The sequence below is a fragment of the Mustela putorius genome, unplaced genomic scaffold (assembly GCF_011764305.1).
Source record: "Mustela putorius furo isolate JIRA1106 unplaced genomic scaffold, ASM1176430v1.1 tig00000788_pilon_pilon_pilon, whole genome shotgun sequence".
Taxonomy (NCBI): domain Eukaryota; kingdom Metazoa; phylum Chordata; class Mammalia; order Carnivora; family Mustelidae; genus Mustela; species Mustela putorius.
This window is the reverse complement of record NW_025421481.1, coordinates 9,986,375-10,000,000: the sequence shown is the minus strand read 5'-3', so window position 1 is coordinate 10,000,000 and position 13,626 is coordinate 9,986,375. Positions and strand designations below refer to the sequence as shown.

At 39.8% G+C, this 13,626-nt stretch overlaps 1 protein-coding gene across 4 annotated transcripts in view; it reads right to left on the bottom strand.

Moving 5' to 3' along the window:
* Positions 1-13,626, bottom strand: part of FGD6 (FYVE, RhoGEF and PH domain containing 6) — a 122,696-nt gene that overhangs the window by 30,861 nt on the left and 78,209 nt on the right. For all 4 annotated transcript variants that reach the window (XM_045084826.1, XM_045084827.1, XM_013054194.2 and 1 more), the window contains exon 8: positions 11,602-11,689. In XM_045084826.1, the coding sequence (XP_044940761.1) occupies positions 11,602-11,689 (88 nt within the window). The remainder of the gene's footprint in view (positions 1-11,601; positions 11,690-13,626) is intronic.

Genomic DNA, 13,626 nt, shown 5'->3' with positions numbered 1-13,626 from the left:
TTTAAAGATTTTATTTATTTATCAGAGAGAGAGAGGGGGAGAGAGGGAGCACAGGCAGACAGAATGGCAGGCAGAGGCAGAGGGAGAAGCAGGCTCCCTGCTGAGCAAGGAGCCCGATGTGGGACTCAATCCCAGGACGCTGGGATCATGACCTGAGCCGAAGGCAGCTGATTAACCAACTGAGCCACCCAGGCGTCCCTGAAACCTTGTTTTAATTGAGATTTATGATTTAGAGGATGATACTGTGTATTTATTATGCATTTTCTGAGGAAACTGTTTGTTCCTATGTTTAGTCCATATATCTATGGGAGTTTTAAAATTCTTAGTGAAAAAGCAATTTTTTTCATTTTTGCTACTAATATATTTTCTGATGCATGTTTATCTTTTAATTTTGATTGTATTTTAAGCCTTTATAATGTTTTTATTATTTAGAATAGTGGAAAAGTATCAATATTTTCCTTTATAATATCTTTATTTTTCTGGGCTTAGAAAAATCATGTCTCCTCCTTTCTCTATCCTTAGAGTTTTGGTTTTTTTTTAATGCTTAGAGTTTTAATAAAGAACACACTCTGGTTTTTTTTCCTGTTTTTACTAGAGTTTACTGCTTTATATTTAGTTTTCACTTTAATTAAGACTTTTTATTTTAAGAGCAGTTTCATATTCACAATAAAACTGGGGGAAGGAACAGATTTTCCACACACTTCCTGCCCCCCCCCCAACATGCACAGCTTCTCCCATTATCAACATCCTCCACCAGAATGGTACATTTACTACAGCTGAAGATCCCTCTTCTGACATTTCATTATCACCCAGAGTCCACAGTTGGGTTGTACATTCTAGACGTCTGGACAAAGATAAAATGACACATACCCATCTTGATGTTATCAAACTGAGTATTTTCCCTGCCCTAAAAATCCTCTGTGCTCTGCCTATTTATATTTAGTTTTGATTTTTAGTGTATCTACTGACATATGAATCTTAACTTTTTCAAATTTTAATAGGTTATTCAATAGTCTTTTTTTTTTCTTACCGTCTTACACTTCCTACTTTGTCATACATTAGATTCTTATAAATAGGATGTTTTTAAAGTCACCTCCCTATTCTAATAATAGAATAAAAATTATTATTTTTCAATCAATAGGTCTATTCTTGCAATGGTACTATGCATTTTTAATTGTTGATGTTTTATTTATCTGTTTTGTCAGAAGGAGAGAGAGAGTGCACACACGCACAAGCAGGGGGAGCAGCAGGCAGAGGGAGAAGCAGACTCTTCACTGAACAAGATGCCTGATGTGCAACTCCATCCCGAGGATCACGACCTGAGCCGAAGGCCGAGGCGTAACTGACTGAGCCACCCGGGTATCCCAGGAAAAGGTTTCCCGCTCATAAAGCTTCTATATCCTAGCAGGAAAGGACACAATTATTATTGTATTTACTATGTGGTCATCACCAAACAGGTCACTTAGACTGGCTCAGACTCAGTCTTGGCATAGTCAAGCCCCACTTAAGGAGGTTCTTATCCATATTTGGTTCTTACCACCTCTTTGTTGGTAAACAAAGAGCAAATTTAGGTTTAGGGAGATAAGTATATTTTATTTTACTCCCCAAAGAACAGACAAGAGAAGAATAAAGCAAATATAAACACCAAAGTGAATTCAAATTTGACTGAATATCAGTGTTTCCTCAAGTGGAACAGTTCCTGATGCAAGCCCATGACTCTGACAAACACTTAAGAGGAAAACTCTTCAGCAATACTGTCAGCTTGCTAGATCTTTAGCGAGGCAAGTCCCAGCAACAGAGGCATTCAGCTACATGCAGGGAATCTGAGTTAAATGTACAAAGAGAATTGGGAAAAGAACGGCTTTGTAGGCATGCCTATAGGTATGATTCTGGGGATCTGCAGCCCGGGATAGGCAAAGCACACACACAAAATAATATTTTCACTAACCTCTAAGTGAAATACAGAATTTCCTTACATTATGAATGTAGGGAACAAACCAGCATATCATCAATGATATCAGTGACTTTACCACCAGAGAAGGCATACATTTTTTTATATCACATTATAGATGTTGCAGATTTCTCAAAATTTTGTTTACCATCACCACTATATCTAAGTCATGGGAGTTTTTAGATCCACCACCGGATCTTCTAATTTAATACATTACTAAAGCAGCCCATGTATTACTATGTAATACTTTCAAACTATTTTAATAACTGCATTTCAGGCCAACTGGTTTCCATTTAGTCTTATGTATTTTATCCTGTTACTTAAAAAATTATTCTAAGGGATCCATAGGCCTCTCCAGATTGCCACGGGGATCAAGGCACAAAAAAGGTTAAGAACCGGTTGGGGGAACCAGACGGTGGGTATTAGAAAGGGCACCGACTGCATGGAGCACTGGGTGTGGTGCAAAAACAATGAATACTGTTACGCTGAAAAGAAATTTAAAAAAAAAAACATAGAAAGAAAAAAAAAGGTTAAGAACCCCTGTTCTATAGAGAAAGTGAGATTACATTTAAAAGGTATAACTGAATAGATCAGGCAGATAAGACATGCTTATATCCTAAAGTCTTTCCATAGTATTAAATATTTCCACAGCACCAAAATATTTCATGGATATAATTTATTAAGTATCATCCCTCAAAATACCTTGTTCACAACTACAGTTAAAAATTAATTGCAACAGGGGCACCGCCGTGGCTCAGTCAGTTACTCATCTGCTTTCGGCTCAGGTCATGATCCCAGGGTCCCCCGCATTGGGTTCCCTTATCAGCAGGGAGTCTGCTTCCCCTTCTGCCCCTACCGCCCTTTGTGCCTACTCGCTCTCGCTTTCTCTCCCTCTCTCGCAAAAATAAATAAATAAAAAGTCTTTGAAAAAATTAATTGCAACAGAAACAAGAGCTCACCTAATAACAAAGGGAATTCTGAGTATCATCACCCTCCCATGTCACATGGATGGAACTGGCTTACATCAGGGTCTTTGGGTCCTTCAGAAAAGAAATTCCTTGGCTGGTGCTTGGGACAGCCCTACCTTCCACCAAGTTCTGCCCTAGGGAAAGTGTTAGAATGACTTTTGCTATAGATAATTAGCTCTGGTTTAGAAAACAAATACTACAGCACAAGTTTCATTTTTCATTTTTCAGTAAGGATTTTTAAAAAAGTCATACACTAATATGATTCTGACCTTTTCTTGAATCTTATTAGTCCATTCATAGCTCAAATTAATAGCTTCAGAACACTCTAACAGATGTTTTTAATATCCCATTTTCTACCAACATGGGAAATCCTGGATTTCTAAAACCTAGAGGGAGTTAATACCATCCCAGACTGAAGGCAAAGATTACAGGAAAAGTAATATGTCGCTAGTCACTTATAACATAAATATTTTGAACAAGATCAAAGAAAACTACCTGATCCAAATTTAATCAAAGTTCAAAGGACTGTTTTCCCCCCTAAATATAGAAATGGAAAAGATATTTCAGAGGAATTTTTAAATTATGTGTTTTTCATTTTATTTTCTCGACATGATCCTTACTGGTTCAACTTTTTCCAACACCAGTGTATAACTTTCCACAAATAAAAGCGTTTTTTGTTGTTGAAAAAATTTATCCTGCCTATAACATAGAGATAAAAAAGATCTAAAGATCTATGCTAGTCATCTCTGGATGGCAGAAGATAAAGAAGGACTTTGTTTTTATAATACTTATATATTTTTTAAAAGGCACAAAAGATACCTTTAAAGAAAAAAGGTGACCCTTATAAAAACAAATCCTCAAAATATACTCACTCAAGCAAGTGATGAGATCAGTTTAATTTTCAGGACTTAAGAAGAGGAAGGAAGAAGGCTTTGGTGGAAGCTTGAGTGGCTGGGTGTGGCCCTAAAGAGGAGGACTACATGAGCACCTTTGGTGTTTGCCAGTGTATACAGGTGTCCAGCTCAAGGTCAGCCCATGTGGTGATTAATGAAAGAAAGAATCTGGTCTTGAGGACAGGTTTCAAGAGAGAGTAAAAAAACTACTTAAAAAAAAATGATTTTATTTATTTATTTGACAGAGAAGAGAGTGTGCACACAAGCAGGGAGAGAAGCAGGCAGAGGGAAAGAAGCAGGCAGAAGGAGAGGGAAAAGCAGAGCCCCCCACAGAGCAGATAGCCCGATATGGGCCTCTATCCTAGAACCCTGGGATCATAACCTGAGCTGAAGGCAGATGCTTAACTTACTGAGCCACACCAGTGTGCTATAAAAACTACATTTAAGCTACTAAACACTGCATTAGGGGCACCTGGGTGGCTTAATCAGTCAAGCATCTGCCTTCGGCTCAGGTCATGATCCCAGGGTCCCGGGATCAAGCCCTGTGTCAGGCTTTCTATTCAGTGGAGAGCCTACTTCTCTCTCTGCCTGCTACTCTGCCTACCCATCCTCACTGTCAAATAAAATATTAAAAAAAAAGAAAAAGAAAGAAAGAAAACTACTACAGCTAGAACAAAGGAAAACAAGGTTTGGGAAATTCTAGGTTATAACCTATGGCCCTCATAGTGAAAAATAAGGTTCCCCCCACCCCTGTAAATTAAGACTTTATTTTTCTTAGAGTGATTTTATGTTCACAGCAAAACTGAGAGGAAGACATAGAGATTTCCCATATACCCCCTTCCCAAGATTTGCACAGCTTTCCCCACTATCAATATCTCCCACCAGAGTGGTATATTTGTGAGAATGGATAACACAACACAAGCCCCTCAAAGCCCATGGTTTACATTACGGTTTACTCTTGGTGTTGCACATTCTCTGGGTTTAGACAAATGACACATATCTCCCATTATGGTAGGGAGAGTAAGTTTTCAACCTTCCTAATAAGCAAAATAAAAGAAGGTCTGTGAGACAACAGAAAAAATATATATTGGCCTCTGCTCCCAATTCCTGGTGTAGAGCTCCTAAAACCCTTGGAATTTTGTAAGTGATAAGAGCAGGAGGAGTACCTTTTGTCCTAACATTTGGCCTCTGACCCTAGCTCTGACAGAACTAAATCTCAGGGAACTTCTTAGGAGAAAGGAATGCCTTTTGTTCTACTGAGGCGAGTCTGGGTGGGCTCCTGAATCGCTCCCAGGTAAGGGCTGGTCACCAGAAAGTTCAAGCCATGATTACAAACTTGCAACTTAGCCCCATTCTCCACTCCACAGGAAGGGGAGAAGACTAGAAGTGGAGTTAATGCTGGATAATGACCACGTGACGGAGCCTCCATAAACGTCCCCAAGTACACAGTTTAGAGCTTCTGGTTGCTGAACACGTGGAGGTGCTGGGAGACTGGTGTTCAGAGAGGACAGAGACACTCCCAGATCTCCTCCACATACCTTGCCCTATGTATCTCTTCCATCTAGATGTTCACTTGTAACCTTCATCCTATCCTTTTGTGATGAGCCAGAAAATGCAAGTAACTGTTACTGTGAGTTCTATGAGCCATTCTAGCAAATTATCAAACCCAAGGAAGGGATCAGGAGAGCCCAGATTTATAGCTGGTTGATCAGAAATTACAGGGGACAGCCTGGGACTTATGAATGGCATGTGAAGTTTGCAGGGGGGCAGTCATGGGACTGAGCCCTTAACTCCCTGGAGCCTGACACTATTTCCAGGTAGATCATGGTAGAATTGAATCAAATTGTAGGACACCTTGCTGGTGTCAAAGAGAACTGCCTGGTGTGGGACGACAAAACTAAACATCTGGTGTCAGTATTGTGAGAACGATGGTGCTGTGTGAGTAAAAAGAAAACACGGGAGGAGTATGTTTTTCCTTTTAGTGTCCTTGGTAAAGAGATGAAGGGACAATGTGCCAGGCTACATGGGGGTAGTGGCAGTGATAAGAGGTAGCTCAACCAGGGCGCCTGGGTGGCTCAGTTGGTTAAGCGACTGCCTTCGGCTCAGGTCATGATCCCAGAGTCCTGGGATCAAGCCCCACATTGGGCTCCCTGTTCAGTGGGGAGCCTGCTTCTCCCTCTCTCTCTGCTGCTCTGCTCTCTCACTCTCCCTGTCAAATAAAATCTTTAAAAAAAAAAAAAAAAAAAAGAGGTTAGCGCAACCAGAAGGAAGATACTGCCACAATCTGGCTTGAGTTTAAAAAGGCGGGTTAGGGACACCTGGGTGGCTCAGTGGGTTGGGCCTCTGCCTTTGGCTCAGGTCATGGTCTCAGGGTCCTGGGATCGAGCCCCGCATTGGGCTCTCTGCTCAGCGGGGAGCCTGCTTCCCTTCCTCTCTCGCTCTGCCTGCCTGTGACCTCTGTCTGTCAAATAAATAAAAAATAAATCTTTAAAAAGTTGGGTCTAGAACATAATGAGAGAAATGGAAAGAGCAGGAAGTAGAGGCAGGGGAAAACTTGTGGGCGGGTACTATAACAGAGGAAAAAGGAGGAAAAGGAAGCATTTCAGAGTCCTTTCCACAATTTTGTGCCTGAGTAACTGGTAGAGTGTTTTTAACTCTTAACAATTTATTGACCCATTCATCCATCAAACATTCAGGGGATTCTCAACCTTGTGAAAAGGAACACCATTTAATCCCCTAAGTCTTCCAGCTCAGTGGAGTCCCTGTTATGGGCCAGAATCCATGCCAGGCCCAGAGTCAGGATAATACAGTCTCAACACTGAAGTGATGAGGAAGGACACAAGCAGAGGTTAAGAAATCAGTGCTGCTCCCATTAACAGCACCTGTTTCCTTCCACTACTTTTTCATTGTTGCCACAAGACTCTAATTCGAACTAGGTTCTGGGCCCAGGGCAGATTTCAAGGTCTGGCTAGATCCATTTGCCTTGAATGGCCAATATAAAGGTAAAATTTACGAGGTTTTCTACTTAAGTAAATTACTTACTTTATTTTACCTTCTTTAAAAAGATAATTCTAGGGGCACCTGGGTGGCTCAGTGGGTTGAGCTGCTGTCTTCGGCTCCGATCATGATCTCAGGGTCCTGGGATAGAGCCCCATGCTGGGTTCTCTGCTCAGTAGGGAGCCTGCTTCCCCCTCTCTATCTCTGCCTGCCTCTTTGCCTACTTGTGATCTCTGTCAAATAAATAAATAAAATCTTAAAAAAAAATTCTCATTTTAAGCATCAACATATGCATTTTCTTTAATCCTATTTTAGGTTGAGCTTAAAAAAGTAGTACCAGGAGTTAAGCTGGACGTGTTTTTTACTAATGAAAGCCTAAGTAGAATTCCAACTGAAGCCCAAATTATGTCCGGGGGAAAAAACATTGCTCAAGACAATAGGATGGTTGTCTGACTAGTAGGGGCAGGTCTCTGTATCTGTGAATTTCCATTCACCTTTCTCTAAAAGGATTCCAGAAGAAACTACCCTAGCTTATCTATACTTCATCTCTACATTTTTCAAATCTTTCCCTCTTAAGAAACCAAGATAGGCACAAATCTACACTGAGTTGTCTGCCTAAAACTCATTAATAAATCAAAGTTGTCAAAAGTTGCCCCAAATGGTCTCACTGTTCCTCTCTGCTCATATATATTCTGTGCACTTGGAATTACTCCAAATTTTAGGATGAGAAAGTGGAGGGAAGGAAAGAAAGAAAGAAAAAAGAAAGGGAAAGAAAGAAAAGTATCCCACAGGCTGTTCAGAGGATTAAAACATTGAGCGTGTTTATCCAAAGATGAGGACCCAGTTAACTATCATGTTTAAATAGATACAAACTTAGAGACTTAAAATCCAACTTCTAAAAATTTAAGTGCATAGACCAAGGGCACTTTGATAGCAACTGTAGAATTATCTTGCAAAGCAGGGAGCAATCAGACCATCACAAAAATGAGTACTAGAAAATCAGAATTTTAAATAAAAATATAAAACAAAACCATAGTATCACAACCTCCATGTCTTTAGTTTTATATGACCATACATACACTTCAATCAATACCATTTGGTAGTCTTAGGAAGAACATTTCAACCTCTCTGAATAAGAAGACATCATCTCTGAAATTCTCTATCTCAATGTTGTCCTTCAGGCTAAAGACTTTTTGGTCAATGGGATGTTTCATTGTTTATTTGTTTTTATTTTTTTAAAGATTTTATTTATTCATTTGAGAGAGCAAGAGAAAGAGAGAGAGAGAGAGTAAGAGAGCACAAGCAGGGGGAGCAGCAGGCAGAGGGAGAGGGAGAAGCAGGCTCCCCAAGGAGCAGGGAGCCTGACGTGGGGCTCGACTCCAGGACCCCGCAATCATGACCTGAGCCAAAGGCAGACACTTAACCAACTGAGTCACCCAGGTGCCCCTAATGGGATATTTTAAATGTAACTTAAAAGCCGCCAAAATTATTTCCTGATTGGCTTCCAAGGTAACAAAAACTGATCCAGATAAATTGGGGTACAACGAATTGTTGGTAAAGACTCACTCTTGGACCTCAAGGCGTTTACAATCAAATTAGGGAATGACTATTTAAATTAGAAAAATATGAGCAAATTCACAAAGCACGGAATATAGCAGTCCCCCCTTCTCTGTAATTCCACTTTCTATGGTTTCAGTTACACCAAGTTAACTGCTATGCGAGTGGAGACAAACGATCCTCCTTACATGTCACAGAAGGTCGAAGGCAGCCTAAGGATACATAGTGCCCCTTGTCACTCACCTAACTTCTCATCACATAGGCATTTTATCATCTCACATCATCACAAGGGGGGAACCACAGTACGGTAAGATATTTCGAGGGGCGCCTGGGTGGCTCAGTGGGTTAAGCCGCTGCCTTCAGCTCAGGTCATGATCTCAGGGTCCTGGGATCAAGTCCCGCATCGGGCTCTCTGCTCAGTGGGGAGCCTGCTTCCTCCTCTCTCTCTCTCTGCCTGCCTCTCCATCTACTTGTGATTTCTCTCTGTCAAATAAATAAATAAAATCTTAAAAAAAAAAAAAGATATTTTGAGAGAGAGAGCGCACATTCACTTAATTTTTGTTTTAGTATACATACATATGTATATTTATGTATACATAATAGTATAATTATTCTATAATCATATACATGCATATGTATATATAACAGTATTTTTATGTGATTATTGTTATTAATCTCTTACTGTGAATAACTTATAAATTAAGTTCTATCAAAGGTATGTACGTAGGGGGAAAAACAAGAATATGCACAGCATGTGGTACTATCCATGGTTTTGGGCATCTACTGGCGGTCTTGGGATGTATCCCTACAAGTAAGGGGGGGCTATTGTAAATATTTGCTAGATCACATGGCACTAATAGTAAAGGTCAAGGAAGACTGGAGTAATGAGAGATGGCTTCAAAAGCAAGGTGGGATTTCAGGCCAGGCTTAAAGGAAAGAAGAATTTGAATCAATGGAAGAAAAGTCAATGGATGAAGAACATGAGGTCTATGTTATTTCTTTACAAAGTCTATGTTCTTTCTTTAACTTCAATCCTGACTCTGTGACTTGAACAATCCATTTATCACCAGTACTCTTCAGTAAATCCACAATCACAGAAGGTCTACCAAACACAAATAAATAATGGGGATTTTCCAACTTAAAGAAGAGGTAAATGGCTTTAAGATTAAAGAAGAGGCAGCTCAAAACTAAAACAACCCCAAGCTTATGTTATGTTTCTATCATAAAAGACATGAAATCTGTTCTCTTAAAAAAGAATTTTTAAAACTTGCTTTTGCTACTTCATCATTTCTCAGTTAAAACCAACCTCTTCATGAATCCTAAATTAAATGTAAGTGTGACTTTTTACTTAGATCAGTCATAGTGTGGGAGGAAAATTTCAGAGTTCTCCATCCTTCTCTCATTTGAAACCACTGTACTCTTTTGCCACTAAAAACAGTATTCATTCCACAGCTGTAGAAATAGCCTAAGCCATTTGATAGCTTCATTTATGATACAGCACTGAACTTATCTAGCAAAAACACAACACATGCATCGGTGCTTCCTTTTGTCTTGTGTATTCTAAATCTCTGCCAAAAGCAGAGGAAAGAAAGTACAAATGGACAGGATATCCTCAAATTATTTGATTTGCCTTATGTCATTCCAGAGAAAAATCTATTGTGTAATTTACAGTTAGAAATTCAAAGTAAACACTTGAAACACCTAGGGTAGTCAGGTCCTGATGCTGAAGCTGGGCCTTCTTCAACAGCACTTTGTCTTTTAAAAGGCACCCTAGAAAGGCTTTGCCTAAAGGAATGCTTTCTAGCATTCACCTACTCTATCCAGCATAGTTCTTGGCTTATGAGAAAAGAGAATGCACACCATTTTTTAACAATACCAATAGGAACCAAGTACCTAAAAATCTATTTACATGATAAAATTAGTACAGATTAATTTAAAGTCGAGATAGCATTTTGATATTCTCAATCATTCTGACACAATTCTTTTTATTTACTTATTTTAAAGCATGAGAGAGAGAGCAGGGGAAGGGGCAAAGGGAGAGAGAGAATCTTAAGCAGATTCTGAGCTGAGCAGGGCTTAGCATTGGCCTCAATCTGACCCTGAGATCATGACCTGAGTTGAAACCAAGAGTTGGACACTTAACCGATTGAGCCACCCAGGTGCCCCATTTTGATATAATTCTTTTTTTTTTTTAAAGATTTTATTTATTTATTTGTCAGAGAGAGAGGAGAGAGAGAGTAAAGCAGGGGGAGCAGCAGGCAGAGGGAGAAGCAGACTCCCTGCTGAGCAAGGAGCCAGATGTGGGACTCAATCCCAGAATGCTAAGGTCATGACCTGAGCCAAAGGTAGATGGTTAAGGATCTGCCTTTTGTATGTATGTCTATTAATTTGGTGTACATTCACTACAGTTCAGCAAATACTCCAAGGACCTGGTAGCATGTATTGGATACCAGACGTGATGTGAAACTGTACTAGCTTTGCTGTGATGCCAAACACTTATCTCTACAAGTCTGTTATTACATCTATGTAAATAATAATGTGATATATGCATGGCTATGGTGAAGACTTGGGAGAGCCAATGACTATATCCCTGAGCACGGTATATGCCTTCACTCAACTCATAGCCTTCCCCTCATCTTCATTTTTTCATTATTATAGCAGCAAGCCAGATAAATACGGCCCTGTAATCTGGAAGCTTACAGTCTAGTAGAAGATATAGACAACAGAGTAATGATGATGATGATAAGGGTATGACTACTAATAATAGCAGCTGATACTGATTTAGAACTTACTATGACCAAAGCACTAGTCTAAGCACATAGCTCATTAACCAGTCCTTACACCTTGTAAGAAAAGTGACCAGAGTTGCTATACAAATATGTGGGAGTGACTCCCTAAAACTCATTCTGGAGTGGTTGGGAAAGAACATTCTTGGGACTGATACTATTAATCAGGTAAAATGATGCAGGGATGGGGGGTTAGGAGGGCACGATGTACACGTAGGAATGCCCAGAGCAGAGAATGCATGCAGGGACGATCAAAGAACCAAGAGCAATGCAGTTCCGGCTGTAATCAATCTATAAATGTATGTTACTGCATGTTATATATGCAATCTATAAATGCGTGTATTGGATAAGGAGTTATTGGCATGTTAGAAAGAGGTGTTCTTAGGAGAGGGCGAATTTCATGAAAACAACGTCAGCTGGTCAACTGGCAAACTGCGGAAGAGACGCACCTGTCAGCAGCAGCTTGTACTGGGGGATCCGTTGAACCGGCTTGAGCAGGTAGTGCTTGAGGGCCAGGTTAGCACAGCGTGGGCTCATCTGAAAGGAAAACATATCCAAAGTAAACACAAGCGTTCTTTTAAGGAGCAAGGGATCCAGATGCACGTGCCCAGGAAACCAAACTTTAGAAAGTCAACAACTCCGGGAGGGGACTCACCAGCTAGCCCACCTCTCTGGTGGGGGTGGGGGGGAGTAGGGGGGGTGGGGTGTGGTCTCTGGAGTCAGCAGCTCACTCCCATAGACAGGGGTGGCTGCAGCCCCGTGCTCCAGGTCAGTGAGGGCCTACCATACTTGGGCCACCAAGTGGCCACTTGGGCAAGTATGTGCCAATGTATTCACAAGCATAAGCAAACCCCAAAGAATTGCATGGTCCTCAAGATAAGGCAGAAGACATAAAGCTACTGGGAACCGGCTTCAAATAATAAGCAGTGCCTACGGTCAGTAGACCCATGATAACAACTGGTGGTAGTGGGGAGCACTGCAGAAATTAAAGATAGCCTGAAAAGCAGCCCTGCTAAGCACATGATTTCCAGTAAGCTGGGTGGATGTAAAATTTCTTTCTCAGACGAATGGCTCTAAAAAACAGCTCCCAAATCAGCCTATAGAGAGACTTGATTTCAGAGCCATTCTGACTTGACCAAAAGGACATTTGATTTCGCCTTTAAAGCTCTTTTCCTTAGTATGTAAAACAGACACTTCTGCCCAATCCTGGGCTTTGCAGACATTCTCCGACACAAGACTATACTGTTTGGTGGCATCAAAATGGCTGAGTGAAAACGTCGCTTCATCCTAACATGTTCTGTACTTGTACTTCCTCCACAGCTCAGGTGCGTGGGCAAGGGTTTTCTTAGATTTGCTCAGATCATTTCTGCTTTTTCTAAATATGCACCTCTCGGGTCTGGTACACAAACTAATTAGAAAGTTATAATGATACTGCATTTAAGAAAGCATCTACCATGCAAGCATCATTAACCAAGACAGCTAATTTTCCCATCTTATGTTTTCTTTTGCTGCCAAGGCAACGCACTGGACGCTGATGAAAACCGGGGTCAATGATCAGTTGCCATAGCTATAGAAATCACACTTCCTTTCTTAACAGCATGAAGACATCAGAGGAGAGGAAAAGAAAAAAAGGGAAAAAAACAACAAATGATTTTAAGTTTAATTATGTGTTTAATGTAAAAGTAAGAATCAGGAATATCATAATACTTCTAAAACTTCTCTAGTTTTGGGTGACTGGAATTCGCTGTTTTTTGTTTTTTTAAGTTACAAAAGAGAGACATGAGTATTAAAACATAATAATTCACATTTTATCCAAGATTGGGGAAGGACTTAAATAAAATTTTAGTTAAAACTAATTTTTAGGAGATGCTTTTTATAAAGATGTCATTAATTTTTCTTAACTTTGACACTGAACCTGTGTTATTTATCTAAAGGGAAACAAATTACATTTCCCATCCTTCACTGTAGATTAGTTGTTAGAAGAATAAAAGGAAAGATTGAGTTAAAAATAAGAAATGTTCCTAGAGTAGTCAAATTCAGAGACAGAAGGTAGAATGGTGGTCACCAGGGCCGGGGGAGGGGAGAATGAGGCGTTATTTTAGCCATAGTTTCAGTTCTGTAATGTTAAGATGAAGAGAGCTGTAGAGATTGGTTGCAAAACAATGTGAAGGTACTTAACACTACCAAACTATATACTTAAAAACGGTTAAGATGGTTAAGTTTTATTTTATGTGTATTTCCCCACAATTCAAAAAAAAGGAGACCTATAAGCATATTCTAGCATGCAATCATAGATTTTTCAAAATTAAATCTTGTACACACTTTCTCATCTTTTCATTTATTCAATCTCCTCTTTGACTTTGAAGGGATTATATTTTAATATCTTTTTTGTTTTTAATGATTGCAAATTATTATAGGTTTAAAAACAACAAAGAAAGAAAGAAGCATTCAACACTATATGGGAGCAAAAATAC